Below are 21,332 nucleotides of genomic sequence, written 5' to 3' on the forward strand. Positions count from 1 at the left end.
GAGAGCTGTTTCCAGTATGCGACCACGTAGCACTGGTTACTTATGTAACTCACAGGAAACCTATTAATTTACAGACCTTGCCGACAGGGTGAATTTTCAGCCCACGCAAAGCACTGGGTTTTGTAGGGGTAACAAACTGACAAATGGTCAAAGGTGAAACGGTAAGGGTACAAAGGTCAGGGTTCATGAGGCTGGAGTTGCTGGCAACAGATTATGTGTCTCATCTTTTACTGCTTTTAACAATGGGACTCTCGTCGTCTGACAGCATTTCAACAATGTTTTCCCCTGAAGCATAAACTTGTAAACTGGGAAAATTGAAACAGTGCACTTCATGTCCTATAAATGACAATCTAGCTTTTAGACTCAACACATGTACCAACATTGCATCAGTGTGGGAAAATGCAAGAGAGATGTCAGTACCTCCTCTCAGGCAGAGTGACAAGTGCTATACTATGAACAGCTTGAATGAAACTCAAAAAAAAAAAAAAAACTCTCCTTAAGCAACAGCAAACAAAAAATGTGCCCTGCATTAGCCTAAGCATACTTTATTCCACTTTTCAAGAGCCCTGGAGTACAGATATTTTTTGCAATTCTTTCTTAATTTTTTTTTCTGCAATTCATAGGTAATGACCCTGTTTTGATACTCAACATGTCACGTGAAAGAGATTGCAGCTGATCCCCATAATACGCACATAGCTTCCAGTTCTGTGTAGCTTTCTGTCTGTCTAGTTATTTCAATGCTCTCAAATAAAGTTAGCTTCACTTGGAGCTCATATATTTACTTTATGCATTGTTCCACACACTGACATATCGAAGCAGCGTTGTAGGTTTGTGCTAACGCAGATAACATGACACTTTTCAGCCATGCGCCGTATCCCTCAAGTTCAGGATTGTACATTACAGATTACCTCTATCTCAAAAGTACCTTCTTACCAGAAACAAAATTACAAATAATTCAGATATACACAATACTGCTTGTACCATGCTTGCCATGAAATCCACATATTAAAGATAGCCTATTGAACATGTAATAGGTAGCTAAATGATGATTAACAAGAACTCTCTGATCATTCATCATGAGTTGTCACAGTCCATTTGAGCAGTCAGGTGCTTGATGCAAGGACCTTTCCTGGGTGGCTTAAACCTTCTAGCTTTATCTAATGTGACCCCAAACTTATACCAGGTAAGATTATGGCCAATGCAGTCTTGAGATATCAAAGGCACTCTTTCTTATTCTACCAAATGATAGTACAAATTGAATTTTTAGCACACCCTTGTCTTTTTGAAAGAAATTTGAAGGCTGTCATTACTTTCAGTTTAGTCAGCAAGCCAATGCATGATTTTTTTTTAAACCCTGTGTGAACATGGCATCTTTTAGAAAGATCAGGATAAGTGCATTTCTAGGGTTGTAAGAAGGGGGTCAAATCAAAGACTGTTCACTTTCCATGTTACAAAACAAAACTGTACATGATATGCGTTACAGAATGTATGCAGCATGGATGTATCTTTCTTGTCTTTTCTCTTTTTGAAGAATAAAAAGAAAAAACAGAACAAGAGAAAAACAGCAACACATTTACTCAACAACTAACCAACCAGGGACAAGTTCTTTTCTTTTTTTGATTAGCAAAAACATACTATGCATGCTGACTAATTCTTAAAAATGGAAAAGGAAAACTCATAAAAGAAAATAGTACACAACATGTAAATTATTGCACAAGAGAAAGGCTCGAAGTTTTGCGTCAATGCAAGAGTATTGCCCCGATACAGATCATGCATTCAATGGGTAATGGAAACGGGGTGTGCTGGTGCAGAGCACATGGTCTTAAGCTTCCACCAGACTGGTGAAAGTGGAGTGTTGGGGTTGGGGCAAATCTACAAGGGCCTGGGAATAAACAGGGGACTAATGGCGGACATATCTGCGGGGAAAAGGTCCCATAGTTCGGCCTTCTACTCTGACTTTATTTCGGTACTCAAAGGACGGTCACTGTGCCATTTTTTCATATGTTTCTCCAAGGTGCTGTAGACACTGAAGGGCATCTGACAAATTTCACACTTGTACACGTCTTTGCCCACCTGACCATGGGTCTTCATGTGGCGAGTAAGTTTGGAGCTCTGGGCACAAGCATAATTGCACAGCTCACACTTGTATGGTCTCTCCCCTGTGTGGCTGCGCCGGTGCACTGTCAGGTTACTGCAGTTCTTGAACACTTTGCCGCAGTACTCACAAGTATCACTCCTGCGGCCGTCCTTGGAGTTGGGCCGCCCAGGACCCCCAAGGTGTGGTGTGCTGCCCCCACTGCCTGTGCCACTGCGGCCTGACATCCCACCGTCCAGTTCCCCCGGGGGGGTTGAGAAACGCAGACTGCCATTCTCTGACGAATGCTCGGATGAAGAGGCAAAGGGCGATTGTCTGGAATCCCCAAAGTTGAGAAAAGGGTCCTTGAGTTGTCGGGAGGCAGCATAGCCAGCCAGCCACTGGGAGTAGACATTCTCCGTGTTAGGGATTGTGGGAGTAGGCAGGTCAAACTCCTTTTCCAGCTTGATACGTTTGGAGAAAGGACTGAGTGGACTGGGGCTACCCAGTAGGAGTTTCTTTGAGAGGCCAACAGAGGCAGATTCGTTAGGGGATGCTCCCCGCCCATTGACTGTTGAGACAGAGCCCTCCTCCCCACGATCTGTTTCCAACACTGAGTCCCCATCACACAGCTCGCGATTATGGTGATGGTCTCGGTTGAGGTGGTGGTGCAGGTGGTTCTCCTGGGCCATGGCATTCCGTTTGTGTGCGTTGAGGGCTTCACTGAAGTGCTGCATGCTAGCGGCAAGACCCATCCCCTGCATCACCTCAGGCAGTGAGCGGGGAATGGACCCTTCATCAGCGCCCCCTCCCAGTCTGCTACCTATACCACCATTGTTTTCATGCTGACGTGCTGCTTCAAGGTTCAAACCAAAGTGAAAGTTGTTGTTTCTTCTGGCTGCCCTCTCTCCATTCTGCTCTTCTTCCTCCTCTCCCTCCTCTTCCTCCTCCTCCTCCTCTTCTTCCTCCTCTTCCTCCTCCTCTTCCTCCTCTTCTTCCTCCTCCTCCTCCTCCCCATTCTCACGTAAGATGCGGTTATTCTCACTTTTCAGCTTGGCCACCACTGACTTAAGGGCATTGCTTGCACTGCCCAGGTGCTCACTAGTGCCAGGCTCTGGAGAGGAGGCTGTTGAGAGCCCATCTTCTGATTTGCCTGTGTTTGGCGAGGAGGATTTGTGCATGTGTGTCTTCATGTGACGTTTCAGTTTGCTAGCCTGTGTACAAGCATGGTCACACAGGTGACATTTGTACGGCTTCTCTCCTGTGTGGCTGCGACGGTGCACTATTAAATTACTCTGAAACTTGAAGGCCTTGCCACAAAACTCACAACACTTTGATTTCAAAGGGTTGGTGGAGGAGGGTGTTACCCCTGCTGAAGGGAGAGGGGTAGTAGGAGTCGTCTGAGAACCCACAGGTGACTGCATGGAGCCTGGGAGAGGGGGTGGGGTGGCGAGATATGGAGGTTTGCTACCCCCTGCACCTCCTGCATTTCCGTTTCCTCCTCCTGACTGGAATGGCTGGAGCAAGCGTTGCATGGGGCTGGGCCGGCTGGGGGATAGCGGTGGAGTGGACCCTGAGGTGTTGCCTGCCAGCTCCCGTAACCGCCGTGAGAAGTCCATTGTCGGAGGGGGGTCCAGGGGCAGAGGAGGATTGAGGCGCAGCACCCTGTCAAAGGCACTCGGGTGGTGGGCTGCCAGCGCCAGCTCCTCTGGGCTCAGGTGGTGGGGGTCCAGGTGGTTCCTTGGAGGGGGGCTGAAAAGGGGTGGCGTGGGAGGGAAACGCTGATGATGGCCCCCATGGCCTCCATGGCCCCCATGGCCCCCATGGCCCCCTCCAACAGCGCCACCTGCACCAATTCCACCCCCTATTCCGACGCTGTCCCTTCCACCTGAGCCCGAGCCAGGAATACGAAGGAGGTTGAAGGGGCTTGCATCAGGAGGCAGATGGAGACCATGAAGAGGAGGCTGAGAGGGGCAGTTTGCACCCCCACCCAGGGAGGAAGGCCCACCCATGCGTGGGGTGAGAGGGCTGCCGTGTTCACTTTCCAGGTAGATACGGAAGCCGTGGGTGTTCTGAGCATGCTGCAGCAAGAACCAGGCGCTGCCGTATGACTGCTTACATGTAGTGCAGGTATAGGTAGTTGGCTCTTCCTTACCTGTTGTGACAGAGAAGAAAGAATCAGGTTAGGAGCAATTTTAACTGGAAAAAAATTCAACAACATTAACTTCATCAAGACTTACTGTTAGGTAGTCCTGTATGAATCAGCCAATTTTATAGTTGTAAGGATTGAGTTATTCTAAACATTTCAGTTTTCATTTAAATGCACTCATTCAAATGCTGCAATTCTGTTCAATTGGAAATATTCACACAGTTGCACATAAACAGTACTGTGTACAGAATGAACTCTTTTCAACCAGTCTTTTATTTGAACCTTAGGCCTAACTGTTACAGCTTTTAAAAGTGGTCGGCACATGGTGTTGAGGGCTTTGCAAATACAACAGTAGCTCTTATTGAGGTCATGCCCCACATGAGTAGCATGTGAGAAGTAGTGTGTTTGTGTGTGTGTGTGTGTGTGTGCATTTGTTCTTCTCCCAGACTGCTCTGGGACATAATTTCTCCCTTTAGACTGACTGTGAGTCCTCCATTGTCAGCAAGAGAACAAAGAAACAGGGCTATCCCGGTGGACTACCACTTCCCACTGATCTACCAAAACAGAGGCCCACGGACAAAAATACATACACACACATAAAGGAGGCAACGCAGAAGAATCCTTTAGACCTTTAATCTACTACTTCCTCATTTCTGTGGCAACAGCATAAACACATCAAAATATATATATTATAGCTGACAAAACAGGAAGCAGTTTTTTTTTTTTTTTTAATATAGCTGGGAGGTTGAGATCGACGATTTATTGTTTCGTGATATAACCCTCACAGAAATGACTTCATATTTTGACATCAAAAGAATAAAAGTCAAATGTGTGCAAGTTTATTCATGTACACTGTATACTAGAGCCATATTCTCTTACATACTGTTTACACTCCTACCAACGCCGATCACCGCACAGACAAATTCACATACGCACTCAGAGCACTCCAGCTGCCTGAGGACAGTAAAATCAGTAGAAGTGTAACTCCAACCAAAGAGGAAAAACAACTCGTTCACTCTGCTTCAATGCTTCTTCCCTCGGTGAAGCATGCAGAGTCACTTTCAGACAGTGACGAGAGCAACATTTAAAACAATAATTGCCTTTGACTGGCCTCAGCGATGATGACCTGTGGTGGGACCCGCAGTGCATGTGTAATCTCATTAGGGAACCGAACGGACGGCCATCAGCTCGTTTACAAGATTAGATGACAGACGATCCCCCATCGCTGCCATTCAGAGCCTCCCACTATTAAGCACAGTGTAATGTGGGTGCATTTGACGAAGTGAACAAGTGGAGATACAAATTCACGCACAATGACACAAATGGATAAAGACACAATCAAACATGAAGTTCAGACATTTATGTCACATTCGGGGCATTTAGCTTGCACTCTTAACTATCACCATGCAAAAGAGCCAAAATCTAAGGTGTTCACATTCATGTTACCATACATACTCATACAGCTTCAAAAAGGAGTAGGAGCTCAGCAAAAATAGTTAATGGTGCTGTGAAGAAAGGCCACACTGACTGTTCAGTTTTCTATAGTAACTGAAACATTTATGTGCTGGATGTATTAGGTATATCAGGAGATCTGAAATACTCAAACAGCCCCAATATCCCAGAAATACATTTATTAATCCATAAACATTGTCTCCAAAAACCTAAAGGAATCACATTTGCAGAAAAATCTAAATATTTAAAATTCCTCACTATCCCATTTTTAAAGCTGATGTGTGAACGTGCAAAGTTACCCTTTAGGTGTGAATAGAACAAGAGTTATTTTTGGATTAATAACAACAACAACTAATCCAAACAATCAACATCCAAAAATGTCAAAAGTTGCCATACATGATAAATTGAAATGTGCTATAATATTATTGCAAAATCAGAATAAATAAATGGGTGTCATTCCAGGGGTTGTGATGTTGATGCTAATTATCTGAGATGATTTTTTGGTAAAAAGCTATTTGGCTTTAACGTGTTATGAACAATAAATTACAAAACATCCCATTAGCATGTAAACAGGTAAAGTGGGTTGTAAAAATACACACAAATTGGGATGTATCACCTGCTAATTACTGGCAGAACGAATGTGACAAATTAGCAGTGATACTAAAAGGATGTCATGGTTTACATGGAAGCTTTTATAAATCCGCACACTACAATTTACCTCTAATAGCCAGAGAGAGAGAGTCAAAGAGGTTGGAGTGAAAAAAAAAAAGCGATTTAACACATATCTGCAAAGGGAACATTGGCGTATACGGTGTGCATGGGAGAGAGGGACTGTGTATTTAAAAACTAAGATGTAATTTTCCTCACACTATGGGACTGACTTCACAACATATATACACACAAACGCTGATTTTAATTGATGATACTGAAGTGTGAAAGAAAAGTGTGTCATAAATTTGAGATGTAAAATGTAATCAGTTGCTTTGGGGGAACATTCTTGTCCCTCTTTCATTTTCCTCCTCCCTCTTATTGACCGTCCCTCCTTTTCTCCCGGTCTCTCTTTCTGTACACGCACACACACTTATCCCACATGACCAACAGTTTGGAAAGGCAGCTAAATTATGGATCATTAAAATCGGCACAAATTACCACTAATTGTGGCCACCTGCATAGGATCTAACCTTTGAATATCATTTGCATTATTAGGACCAGGGAGGCTTTATTCATTTATTCATCTTTTTTCCTCTATTCCAACCACTCTACATCCTGGACACGGGCAGTGCTGACAATAGCACTGTACTTTTGGTGTGGGATCTGCACATGGTCTGGGGTCTACCTTTAAATGGGAGTCACATTTCCAGAGTCTGTTACTGACTATTGGGCAACAACACGTAGAGGGCTTAATATTACTGTCATGGAGAAAAAGCATGATTTTGTAGAACATAATTGTAGTTTTGCTAGAGGAGAAATAGTGAATAATAACTAACCACGGATGAAGGACAGAATAGAAAAGAATTATGTACATCATTATTATTCTTTGCTAATTCAGTAGTTTGACAGACTATTTTTGTCGGGACTCCCTCGGGGGTCGCAAAGTAAATCACAAGATTATTAGCAGATAAGGAAAGCAGATAAATAACATTATTTCTGCTACAGAAGATGATGTGACAGGAGGTAAAAAGTTGTTCTGTTTCAAGAGGTCATAAGCCAAAATGGTTGGGAACCACTGGTTCACTCAACCTCTACAAATATGTGATGGTGCTTATTCTGATACTGGAGTACAAGACAACTTCTTGGAAATCAAGTCCTAAAAATGTGCCTGAAGTGATTCATTAATTCGTACATACACGAAAATGGCCGTATTGAAAAGGGTGCTGTCTATGCTCATTTGTGCTACATCCCTGACTTAACTACATCTGCCTCACTCGGTAAAACACTGTTAACTGATGAAAATTAAGCTTGTGAGCTTGTGTAGCACTGTGAAATGCTGAGAGCAAAATTTTAATGCAGAGTAAAAGAAGGATTTGTGTTTTTTGACAAAGATGTGGGCAAACTGTTGAGCAAAACAAGTGCAAGGCACAATAGTGTAACTCTTAAGCTAATACGCTCCTCTTTGACTTGTATCTCAGACTTGTCTGCGCGCTGATTGAAACTGTAAGGTTAATGGATTTTAGAGTAGGCGACCGCTCCACTCTGTCTCTCTGTAATATACTCCCATCAGCCACTTCATTAGGCAAACTCTCCACCACTGGGAGGTAGAAAAATGAAGTGAGAAAGCGGAATGGAGAACGGGAGATGAAGATAGATAGAGTTAGAGAAAGGGACAGAAAGAGATGAGATAGGAGAAGTAATCCCTCAGGTTTAGGTTTAGATAGAGGTGACAAATATCTGCTGCAACTTTTAAGTCTGGATATAGCAGGAATGTTAAGGGAGAAAGAGGAAGAGAAGAGAAGGCAGGGAGGGAGGGAAGATGGGGGTAAATAACAGCATCCGCTTCTTTACCTGGGGTAAATGTCAAAGCCATGCAGCCACTAGTGAGACTCCAGAGAGCACACACGCACAGTTTCAGAAATGTCCTAACACTCAATACCAGCCATGCTACAGTGACAAGCACAGGCATTAAGCCCTATTAAGCCAAGGGCATTGCCTGGACACTTATGTGGTGCTGGATGGAAGAGGGAGGCAGTGAGGCAGCTTGGCTCATGTTTCATGACTCCTTTGTGTGTGTGTGTGTGTGTGTGTGTGTGTGTGTGTGTGTGTGTGTGTGTGTGTGTGTGTGCAGCAACTTCCCCTGGCTCTATCCATCTCTCTCGAAAGGAAGTGTAGCACTCTGATCCAATGGCTGTCAAAGGAGCTGAAATAAAGCCAGAGCACCAAACTGACGAGACACACTACATCCAGAAAAGGGGATTTGTTCAGCCCAAAATGCTCTGGAAGCATCAAACATTTTCAAATGCATTCTTAGGTTTCTTGCTGTGTGCCGTAATGCCTTAATGATATATTTATTTATTTTGTACTGAATGATTTTTCCCATTCTCGTGCCAACTGTGTGTAATGCTTCTAACTATCTATCGATCATAGTGAAAATTCCGGGTGTAATTGTAAATGTAAGTTTGTGAAGAAAGAGAATGGCTTGCACATCTGCTGTCCTCGTCTGTTTTGGGGTATATCAGGCCTTCATGTGGTACTATGGAACACTGGTACTATATGGTGTGAACATTTAATACGGCAGCACACAAGGCGAACAACACATTTACATCACAGACATTCACTTTAATGAATCTACCACTTAAGAATGTCAGTCTGCATAACTGTTCTTCAGCCAGTCAGTCTGTCCTGTAAATTAGCTGGATTGCCAGCATCCTTCTCTGACCAGCTGGGAAACAAAAGAAGGATGCCAGGTCTTGGCTACCAGCGATCTTACTGGCCTTATATAAAAAAAATGTCCATGTTTCCACGTTCTCAATTTGTTCTTTAATTGTCAGTGCTTTGTGATCATTTCTCTCTACAACTTATTTCCTTCTATCTCCCTCTCTTCACTCTTAATTCTTATCTCTCCTCTTCCTCCCTACTTTCTATGCACTCTATAGGACGCTCTCCTTTACAGCCATCCTTCCCCACCAACCCCATCCTCTCCCCCTCTCTTTCCACCCATCAGTGGCTCTCTGGTGGTGTCCTTGGCTCGGTCCACGTCTGGGTGAGATGATAGTAATTGAGGTAATGGAACATTGCTGAAACAGGATTAGGTACGCATACTGGGAGTGAGGGACAATGTCCCTTAATACAATTTGGGATTTCTATCTGAGCCTCAGGCTTTCAGGATCTGTTGCTTATATTTACATCTGAGCATCGCTGCTCACCCCTGATCACCTCCTGCTTTACCTTAAAGGGGCACCTGGATATTTCACAAGTCTTCTTTTAAACTGCACACATATTATGATGTCTGAGGGCATATTTCCATTTTATATTGCATGAAATAGATTTTTTAAAAATGCTTGTTATCAAAACCATTAGAGTTTTAAGAAATGTCCTGAAAGTTACAGTGTGTGTTAATGTAACCAAATCTTGGCCAACTGTAGAACACAGCTCCTGTGAATTAAATTTATGATAAAAATGTTTTAAGATAGCAAAAGAACAAATGCAATGTCTTTATTCCTAACATGCATGGTCAAAAACTGAAACTGAAATTGTTGTAATATCCCTTTGAAATAAGACAGTCTATAACAGGAATTGCACTACAGTAAATCACATAGACTATAATATCATAAGCTTAATTGAGCTAGGAGTATCATTCATTGATTTCACTGCAGAAGGCTAAACAGTTAACATTGTTAACAGTTAGCAGTTTTCTTTACGTGCTTGGTCAAAAACAGAATATAAGCCAACTGAAATGTCGAAGTATTCCTTTAATGTTAGGAAAATTACCAGTTAATCATAGAAAGTCATATGGGTGACAATCTCATGATCACACTTGACAGTAATAATGATGGGAAAATGGGTGAAATAATATGAATATAATTGTGTGATAATGAGTTCTGTTCATCTCTTGTTCACGCTTGCAATCCCTTTCCCTCTTTTATAATGCACAAGTATTTCCAGTGACACATATAACGTCGAGCTGATCAACATTTAGACACTCATATCTCATGACTCCCACTATGAATTTGAACTGTAACTGATGCTGCTTTACTTTGAAAAAAAAAGTCTTTCATGACTGTGGGAGCAAACCCCTACCAGGACACGGACATTATCGACCTCTATCATCAACCACCAAAGTGCAACAGTTATGGCTTTCTGCTTCTACCCCAACAGTCAGTTATACTGACCGAAAGCACTAAACCATATCATTGTTGTCATGTCAAAAAAAAAAAAACTTGTTTCCCTGGCTCTTTTCATGTTTTAATTTTGGAACTGCATGTTATTGCTTGAGCTGGAGGAATTTAATGACCCTGGGGCATATATATGAAACTATTGCAACTATTATTGGTTCAACTCAAAAACACATGGTGGCCAAGTTAAAAAACCAAGGCAGTTGTGAAATCCAGGGTACCACCGAAAAATATGAGCATTGTTGCATACTACAGAGGAATCCTTTGCTATTATCACAATGTTTCTATAATTGCTATTTTGACATCATAAACTGTCACATCAGTGCACTGGGCTAAATTCTACAACCTCCAGTGTGGTCCAGATGGAAGGACCCTGCACAATCCTCTTGCTCCCAATTATTTTTGCCTCTATGCAAAGGCATTCTCGCTAACTGGACAGCAAACAATTGGAATGCAAACAGTGACAGCTGGTGTCCTGTTCGCTCACTGAAGGGAGCGACGCAGTCAAATAACAACATGACTGCAATTGCTCAAAAAGGCGGTGCTCCGCTTGGAGGGAAATCAGCCACTATTATGGGCTACAAGTCGAAGGCTAGATCAAAGCAACTTCCTCAAACACTGCAGTTACAAAAAGAACATGCAAGCCCTGATGCAAAGACTGGTTGTGTAACCATTAAAGGGGGTGGACAAACTCCACAAACTACCTCACAACATATGAATGAGGAGTAGTAATCAGTATTCCTTGCCCAGCAGTCACAGTGCCGCCTGAACAGAAACCTCCCTTAAGAAGAAAAGACTACCTCTTCGATCAGTGAAGAGGCCTCATTTCTGCATCCCGTGAATGCTCACTGGCTTTTGTATCTTCTGACCTGGGAGGCCTTTGACCTCATCAAGAAACCATATTTTACATGATTCTTGGTGATGTAATTAGACAGCATTATGAGGGGTTGACGCGGACACGAAGGCTTCAGTACGCTTCAAACAAATCACTCGTCTAAGAGGTTTAATGGATTCTGAAATCCTTTCTGAGGCAGACAATCCAACCAGCATGTCCACGTTATGCAGTGACTGACCAAAGGTGTGAAAGCAAGCAGGGATCGAACTTCTCTTTCAAGCTCTCATTCTTTACACAACTACTTCCATCACCTTTCACATATAAAATGGAGTGCAACATGATAAAGGTTTTTATGGTTCACTGCTTCAAGACTACGAGGACACTCAAAAAGACGCAGATTTCTCAAAGAGAGAAGGCCGTATGACCTATCAAGTCTGAGAAAGCAGGCTCTTCACCTCGCCTTGGAGTGCGGTGAAGTTGGGATGCAATCGCTTTTGCCTGTGCCGTTAAACACTTCATACAATCTTGTTTGTTTGAGTCATATTAAGTATTTATGGTGTACGATGGGCTTCAACATGTAGTCATGTTTCTTGACCTGTCTTGGCAATCAGACGGCCGTCGTATTTACCAATACGTGTTTATGTGTGCCAGTTCCCTTAGTCACAACAATGTGTTTTTTGATCATATGGTCAAACAAACTGTGATCTGGTCTTTGGAATATCCTGTTTAACTGGCTTCTTGGACATGGCTCGCTACCCAAATTTGACTCCTTCATATTGTTTCTCATTCTTGAAGGTCAATTTATCATCTGAATTACCAGTGTCATTATTCCAGGGTTTGTCGGCATCATCAACTTTGTGACTTAAATCAAAAATACTCTTGTGCAAATAATGAATTTGAAAAACACGTCTACATCTCAAAGTGTCTATCTGTGTATTCCGGCTAGCATGGTTAGGTTTACCAAAAGCAGGATAAGGATTTATTTGGGTGTCTACAACTAATCAATGTTTAATCAAGTAAACAGAATATTAAAAAAATCTTGATCATAGCCATATGAAAGAGGCATGATGCTTTAAACATACTGATTGAAAGCTACAAAGCCACAGTCTGTGGCTGAGTGTCTTGTTGTGCTCAGTGCAACTGGAGGAGTGTTAAGCTTTTCTCTGCAACAAAATAAAGGTCTGCCAAGTAAAGACCGAACGTGAAAAACACCTTTTCATCATTAGAAAGAAGCGGTTTCATCGATTTAAAAGTTGTCAGATTCATAGATATTGAATATCAAGGTGAAAAGCAAAAAACACTGCCACTGTTGAAACCCATATTAGTCGAATGTAAAATAGCTCCAAACAACTTTTGCAAATAGAAGCCTCGAGGTCTGACAATAATGATCTGGTATTTTTATGGAAGAAAGAACTTTGAACGCATTTGAATTACCAAAAACAACAATGGATTATTGAGCCGGTCTGATTACATGCTGTGTGTGCATGGATGTGCGCGACAATGTGTGCAACTCTGTGGTCCTGCAGAACAGCCATACACTCTAGGCTGATGAGCAAAAATATCAATACCGTCTGTCCCAGTGTGTGTGTGTGTGTGTGTGTGTGCGCGTGTGTGTGTGTGTGTGTGAGTATGGGATATATCAATACCTTCTGTCTCTGTGTTTGGAACCCCTGCTGGGCTACAGACTGTGCTATCTGCAACTCTCTCACCAGTAATCTACTCATGTGTGTGTGTGTCTGTGTGTCTGTGTCCATCCAACCACCCATTATAGCTGCCATGTGACAAAGTTTCCTTTTCTTTATCTTCACCACGCACACAAACACACACTCTCTCTTACACACACATAGTAATGCATCTCGTAAAGTCTGCTCTAATGACACAGCTAGGGCCTTTAAACTGTGTTTATAAATGTAATTAAATGAACCGGCCTTTGTAGAAGCATCCAAGCGCACTGTAGCAATGATCCAGTGTGTGTGCATGTGTGTGTGCATGTGTGTGTGAGTGAGTGAGTGAGTGAGTGTGTGTGTGTGTCCATTTGGAAGACCGGTACTCATGATGGCAGGGACAGCCTCCACTTAACCCTAAACCACCATGGTGAAATTACAGAGCATCCAAATTACCACACTTATGTGAGCAGAGAGAGAGTGAGAGACACAGTGAGAGAGAATGGGGTTTGAAAGAGGAAACTTGGTCATGACACACACACACACACACACACACAATACTGAATGACTCAGCTTGTGGACTTCTACTTGCAACCCTGAATCCAGAAACTTTCACCTCCTACTCTGTTGCAGATTGGTGACTCTTAATTATATTTGATGCAGTCATTTCAGATTGGTTCTAATGTTTCTCTTACTGCAGGACTCATGCAGCCATTTGATTAATTACATCCTTTACCAAACTCATAGTTTTGCATGTTACATTCAGTCAACAAGGTGGTCTCTCAGATTAATTTGTGGAAATAAATACTATAATTCTAGGAAGATACGCTGAAGTGCATGCTGGTAAGCAGATATGCAACCTTTAAATGTGTAATAATGTTGACATTGGTGGTGCATGGCAATAAAGCTACGCCATCATTCACTTCAATGAGGCCATTGTTGAAAAAAGAACTGGGAAACATTTAGTCCTGGATCAGCTCTGACATCACGTGGTAATATGCTATGTTGTCTGGTTAAACGCATGCAAGCACACACTCTGGGTAGAGTAACAGGAATGTTTTGGTGTCTGATAAGACTTTAAAGTCGTGGCTCATCTTGTCAGCAGCTGAAGTGGCACAAATCCACAACGCAGCGGCGTTTTCAGTCACACTGTCCACTTATTTCCGGATGTAGTCCAGCAGGCACTGGAGATGTCCAGTATGCGAACAAACACATGTTCAGCATCTTATCCTGAGCGTATTAAATCATCACTGTTTGGAGCAGCAGCTTTAAGCCTGGCTCCTCTCCTCAGTGATGACTGAAAGTGTCAAGGTCAGATTAAAGGTATAATACAGTATTTTACTCCCTGATGAAAAGAATGAAAGAATGAATCCACAGTAACACTCATGATGCAATAACCCTGTTTCAGGTAGGCGCCATTCAAACTTTTGAACATTTCAAACCAACAACAGACTGAAGTGAAGACAGTCTGAAGCAGTTCCATTACATCACAGCTCTGTGGTCCTTAAATCAGTATAACAAACAAAAATCCATATTCTGTTGACAATGAAAGTTCGTTCTTGACCTTGGAAATAGTAGTACCTTAATAATAGTGGTAAAAAACTAAATATGAAATATTCTAATAAACTCTTGGCAACTTCTCTTAAATATCGAGGTATGTGCAAAACCAATCAGAAGTGAGCTACCAGAACTGACAAATTAGAAAACTAAATTATTACTAAAAATACATGTGTTGTACTTTCCCAAGAAGCAGACACATACACACATACACACATACACACACGCTTGCATCTCAAATCCCTGATGAGACAAGAACACACACTGAGAGGAAGCAGATTTTCTTTAGTGCCACAAGCAAGAGGTTGGTGGTCACTGAAGTCACACACACACACACACACACACACACACATCTATACACAAAGCCAGGCTGGTATTGAGTGATCTGCAGGGACCTGCAACAGCTGCCAAGCAGGACAATTCAGTCATCAGTGAGTGAGTGTGTGTGTGTGTGTGTGTGTGTGTGTGTGTGTGTGTGTGTGTGTGTGTGTGTGTGTGCGCGTGTGTGTGTGTGCGTGTGTGTGTCTTGCAGTGACCACAGTGGGAGATCACTCTGAGCCGAGCAAACACCTCAGCTGGCCGGAGGCCCACACACATACACACACACACACACATACACACTCAGACACACACACACACACACACACACACACACACACACACAAACACAGCTCTTTGCTTCCTCTCTTCATCTAATCCCTCCTCCGCTCAGTTGGCTTCATCCTTCCATCTGTCCATCAACATTGCATACAGGTGGCTGTCCTCTCTCTCTGTCTGTCTCCTTTCTCTACTCTTCTGTTGCTCAATCCCTCTTTTCTTTACCACATTCCATCTTTTTTCTCTTTTACCGCCTCTTTTCTTCCCGATGATTCGGCAATGAAACAGATAGGGGGAAGGAGAGGAGAGGGGAAACGATGGAGGGGGATAACGAAAGGGGAAGAGCATGATGAGAGAAGATGAATTGCTATAATACAAACAGCCCCCCACACACACACGCACACACACACACACACACATTTACAGCAACGTGTGGACAAGCTGCAACTCCACCGAAGCTGCTGCCAAAAACCCTTTTGCCCGTCTATTCTTTCACTCCATCCCTCCCTCCCACTTTCTCTCCTTGTTTCCCTTCTATTCCACCATCCATCCCTCCCCTCTTTTAATCCCTCCATCTTCCCCTCCCAGGTGGGAGGCACTCAGCACCGTCTCTTTAATTGTATTCATCCGACAAGGCCAATCGATAGAGGACATATTTAATACAAATTTATGACTATTAGCCATCAGCGATAAAAAGCCTTTTTTTCCTAGATAGCTCTTGCTTGTGGTGAAAGAGAGGAGGAGGACGAGGAGGAGGACGAGGAGGAGGAGGCGAAGGAGGAAGGAGAGGAAATACAAGCCATCCTGCTTTTAACACAAACAGCCTCCCACAGTCTCACTGTCCGACCTTGGAGAGATACGGTTTAAGCTGCAACAAAAACACGAGAATTCAAGATTTTTTCACACAAGGCTTTAACTTCAATCAGGTCTCGGGTGTATTTGGGAGGTTTTTCAGGCATTTGATTTTAGTGCACAGTTCAACAAGAGAATTTCAGGATGGACTCCAGCACAGCAGAGATTTTTGGCAGGGATAATAAATAATTAGGGAGATGGGTTATTTTCAGATTTGAGTGATAAACTGCTTCTTGACTGGTGAAAATAGGCCATTAAACATGATATACCTACATAACATAATGTACATACTCAGGTTTGAATAATATGCATTTTAAAAGACAAACTTTGACACTCTAGTTGTTTCCACAAATCTTTTTTTTTTTTTTTTTTCCTGCTAAAGGGGAAAAGAGGTGAAATCCTACATGAGAGAAGCTAAATATTAATTTCCTTTCAAAGTTCTCAGATACGGTTGCTGATCTGTTACATACAGGGACAAACAGCACAGGGAGCGAATGAGATAAAGCACGGAGACAAACTCCCCTCCAGCGCTCCTTCACAACCTTGTCTACTTAACAAACACATAGGCTTGATTCATTAGAGCTGCAGTCACTACAGCCCGAGAGCCCTATCGATCCCCAAGACGTTTTCTGCAGACTGGGGGAACAAACTGAGAGCAGAGAGAAAAACAGAGGGATGGAGAAACAGAGAAATGGAGGGGAAAAAGCCAGAGAGACAGGCTGAATATATGGCTCTGTTAATACGAAGCGAGCGGCAGTTTACCTGCCTCTTTAAATTCATTCTGGTGTGCAAGGCGACTGTGACGGCTCCCGGAGAGAAAAGCCCCCCGCTCGACGCCAAAGGAAATCATTCGCCCTCCAAGAGAAACAAGGTGTGCATTAGCTGGAACCAAAGTCAGATGATGGAGAGATTTTTGGTTTGTGTGAAACCACCAGTCAAATACTTTAAAAAGACAGCGAGGGTTACTGTTCTGGGGGTTGGACTCATCCTCAGCGTCAGACAGATTTCATCAGGCTAACCCAGCAAAACTCACTTTAGTGACTTTATTATTAGTGATAGAATTTGATATTAAAGCTATGAATGATGACCTTCTACTGCATTAATTATTCTTTTTTTGGGGGGGGGTCATGTAAGATTCAAAAACTGATCACACAATTAGATGTAGCACCTTACTTTAGTCCTCATACTGTTCCTTCATTTATAAGAGTAAGAGGATGAGAGGAGATGGGGAAAGACAAGGTGAGAGAGCAAGGAGATCACCCAAACTATGATACAAAAAATCCTTTCAGAAGTGTAAGACAGACTGTGTCGCCACACTGTCACAGTATTACCCCTGTGGGTGTGAAAGAGGGTTCCGGCGAGCTTGTGACTGGTCAACGCCTGCGTGAGCACATGGTAAAGACAATGTTTCTGAAGGATAAAAGACTGTGATGGATGTGAAAGCCACTTCTGTTTGTGTGTGAAGCTGTGTTCATTTCTGCATACACAAACACACACACACACACACACACACACACACACACACACTGACACGCCTGGGGCCTGGCCAACAGCAGAGGACAAAAAGGCCGGTAAATAATTGAGAAGTGTGAAAAGCAAAGGAGGGAAAAAGAGAGGGGGTGGTGGGCAGTGCCTCAATTTGTGTAGGTTTTATTATTATTATTATTATTATTCTTAATGTAGTAGTAGTAGTTTAGCATTTCTGACCTTGTACACACCTCTTTAGTATTGACATGAATGAAGACAGTATGTTTATGAATCAATTTGGATGTCTGAGCATCTGCATACATATGGCAAGTTGTGTGTGGATCTGTGTGTGTGTGTGTGTGTGTGTTTATGTGTGCGATAGTCAAAAGATGCTCCATTAGTGATTTGGAAAGTGTTGTGGGGGCCTGGCATTCCCATCAGGCCCAGTATGGCCTAAGTGCTGCACCACGCGCACTCCCAAACCCTAACCAACCCCACCCTCATAGGCTGGATAGGCCCCCCCCACCCTTCCTCCAACCCTTACCCCACCTTGGACAACCTAGAAGCGCCTCTCAGCCGGGTCCAAAACACCACACACACATAAGCACACACACACACACAGACACTCATGGTCCACTAATGACCAAACCCAAACAGTTCCCAAACAACTCTGAAAAGCTATTAGGAGAGGGCATTTTGATGGGGAAGTGATTTTTTTTATATGCCATTAAAAGCCATGGATAAAATGGGCGTTCGCGTAAATACAGCCACAGGTCGGAAGGGGATAGCCAAACAAGGATAATTGAGAAACCATACTTCCCCCCTGAGATAAAGGTAGAAGAGTGTCCACATGTTGCTCTCTGTCAGAGTAAGTAACAAAAAATGGACTTAAGTTTTTCCCTTTATTTTGTTTTCCACATTTTTGGGACACAATTTCCATTTTATTTGTCAAAGATTTGCGGGTTTGTGGCAAATGTGACAGGTGATGCTGGTGTCCAGTGACTTTTTAAATTCATCTGCTTGTTGTTTCTTCATACTTTAAAGCCCTGTCGGATTGGGATTAACATTACTGGGGAATGGACACCCTGATGGCCTGGGGGCTCGGGGCAGCGTCCCCAGTTTGGCTCTGACTTTTGTCTCTCTCTCCCCTCATTTCCCTCATAAAATAGCCCTAATAATACCTTCAAGATGACATTATTTGTTGGGATGTGGGGTCTTTGTAATACTGTACATCTCCCACAAACATTTCTTGTGGGAAGAATAAAGCTCTGTCTCTTCTTATCTTTGAATTGTCTCACAAAACTAAAACTGATAGAGCTCAATGAAAGAACTTTTTGTGTGCAAAAACTCAAAAAGATTGATGGTTTCTCTCTGGATGGGACAAATTATGGGAGGATGCGCACTAAAAAACAGTGTTGGGCCTGTAATTATGACGGAGATGGAGAGGGTGCTCCGGATGAGATTTAAGTCACTGACCTGCACGTACAATATTAAAATCAAACCACCTCACATGGGAATTTAAAGCCCCCCAGTGGGCCTTATGTCCATAGATACCTGGGGTGGGCACCATGAGTCATTTTGGGCATTTTTTGTGCACGCTTTTAAAATTCTCTGCACACTGTACCATCATTTTGTGCTTCTATTCACCAACTGTAGTTTGAGATTTGAATGCAGACAGTGAGACTGTAGAGGCTCCTGACAGGGAGAAAATAGCTCTGGTTCCAGGGTAAACAGGGTCCATTCCTTGGAAGTGAAGAGCACTGGGAATCACGTCAGGTCAGGTTCAGACACGATTTAGAGCTGAATGCACACTGATGCAACTTTTTCCTAGAAGGAGATGGGAGGCTTGGCATACCTGTTTATTATACTCCTCTTTCCCTAACTCCTCCCTCTCTTTTTTCTCCTCGTCTCTTTCTGCAGTTTTGTCTGTCCGTCTCCCTCGGAACAGAGGAGAGCGAGAGAAAGGCAAAACATAAGCATCCGCTCATCATGGAGCAAATACACCTACACACACAACCCTGACTCAGCTTCATTCAGCATTAACAGCAAATCATTCAGCACTTCAGCAGGATTTTTATACCTCAGAGTGAAAGAACACAGCATTTAGGTGTCCTCGGGACCTGACACACACACACACACACACACACACAGGCACACACACAGGCACACACACTCCTCACATTTAAGGTAGGATATCCTTCTCCTCCTCATTACCTCTTAATAACCCAGAAGGCCATCATATTCATAACAGCTGTTAGATAATATTTCAAAAATTGTTTCCCAATGAGAAGGTCATTCAGCCTATTAGAATAACCTGTCAGTGTTTGCTAGTCTAAATCCCGTTTAACCTGGGAGTGGTCTCTTGGGGAAAAATGATTTTACTGCCACAAGTTACTACATTAAATGGCATGAGTCACCACAGCATCAAAATGAGATCAGCTTCTTTTCCTGCTTCAAATTGTCTGAGCCTTCATTTAGATTTTTTTTTTTTTTTTTTTTTTCCGCGCCCAAAATAATTGTATCATTTGTGTGGTAAGAATTCACGGAGGAATTCAGGAGGAGTTGTGAGGGAACTGGCTTAAAGCCGCCGTTAAGTAGGGCATCATCTTCTGCAACATTTTCACTCTCTTGGCGCTGGCCAAAGTCTCACATCAGCTTGTTCCACGTACGGGTAAAACAGACAAATTAACAAATCAGGACATGCCAGACGATGTTGAAAGTTCAGCACTAGTAATTAAACAGGGTCGCACCAACGAATGCAGATGGCGAGTGTTGCAGGTTTCGGAGGTGCATCTGGCTTTCAGGCAGCAGAAGAGAATTGGCCCATCCCATCACAACTGAACAGGTAATGTTGTCTTTTATTGAGCATAATCACAATTTTTCACCCCAACCTTAACCGTCCTGTAGTCACCATGGGCAGCTAATGTACAACGTTGGCACTGGACCACATAGAACATTGCTATTAAGTGTCCCTGTAAGCCAGCGAGGCAGCATGCACACCGGGACCCGAAAACTCACTCACCTAAGAGGAATGCGGCCTTAATTAATGTGATTAATCGTACCTGTGTTTTTCCTGTTATGACACAGTTTACTACCAAATACACCAGACTCTATGGAAACTGAAGTGAATTGTCCTCGGTAGCAGACACACTCTTTTGTGGAAAGAAGTGCTTCTGTAGACGTTTTTAAATGTCATTTTTCAATGGACAAACAAAATCCCATTCACCTCCATTGTTCTGGGGTGGAGGCAAGTCTCAACTGTTTCATGGGCTCAAAGCCTGGGCACATGAAACTAAAACTATTTCTATGACTACACATCAATATGATATGTATTTTGTTATTTAGGTGAACTAATTTGTACCTATCCATTTTTTTCATGTAACCTACATGCCCAATTTGTATATTTAGGACATATAACAGTGTGTCAGGTACACAAATTAATATTTCCTAACCACAAACTGCACTTCTCCCTACAGGGCAGCCTGTAAAATCCTGCACCACTTCTGTTTAAAACAGTTATACAATCGCTATAAGTCTTCTTTTCCCAGACCTGCTACCTGTAAACTATACTCCCCCACCTCTCTCTCTCTCTCTCTCTCTCTCTCTCTCTATGTCCCCCACCCTCTTTCTCTTTCTCCTATTCCCTGCAGCTGAGCCCTGTAAATCAAGTTGAAACATAGCTCTGCATATGTGTGTGTGTGTGTGTGTGTGTGTGTGAGTGTATATACTGTATGTTGCTTTCTAACCACTGCCAAAAAATGTGTCCCTACCGCCCCCCACCCCCCTCCCACCCCCACCCCTTACCTCCCTATACGTCTACCTATAGGAGGAGGAAGAGCCAGAGGGGATGAAGGCA

At 43.0% G+C, this 21,332-nt stretch overlaps 1 protein-coding gene across 1 annotated transcript in view; it reads right to left on the reverse strand.

Annotated features, from left to right (window-relative positions):
- Window positions 1-1,732: 1,732 nt before the first annotated feature.
- LOC139211336 (B-cell lymphoma/leukemia 11A-like) overlaps window positions 1,733-21,332 on the reverse strand; it is a 47,014-nt gene continuing 27,414 nt past the window's right edge. Inside the window, exons 3-4 of the mRNA XM_070841626.1 lie at window positions 3,099-4,229; window positions 1,733-3,056 (exon numbers count right to left, since the gene is read on the reverse strand). Of these exons, the coding sequence (XP_070697727.1) occupies window positions 1,948-3,056; window positions 3,099-4,229 (2,240 nt within the window). The 3' untranslated portion in view covers window positions 1,733-1,947. The remainder of the gene's footprint in view (window positions 3,057-3,098; window positions 4,230-21,332) is intronic.

The sequence above is a fragment of the Pempheris klunzingeri genome, chromosome 12 (assembly GCF_042242105.1).
Source record: "Pempheris klunzingeri isolate RE-2024b chromosome 12, fPemKlu1.hap1, whole genome shotgun sequence".
NCBI lineage: Eukaryota > Metazoa > Chordata > Actinopteri > Acropomatiformes > Pempheridae > Pempheris > Pempheris klunzingeri.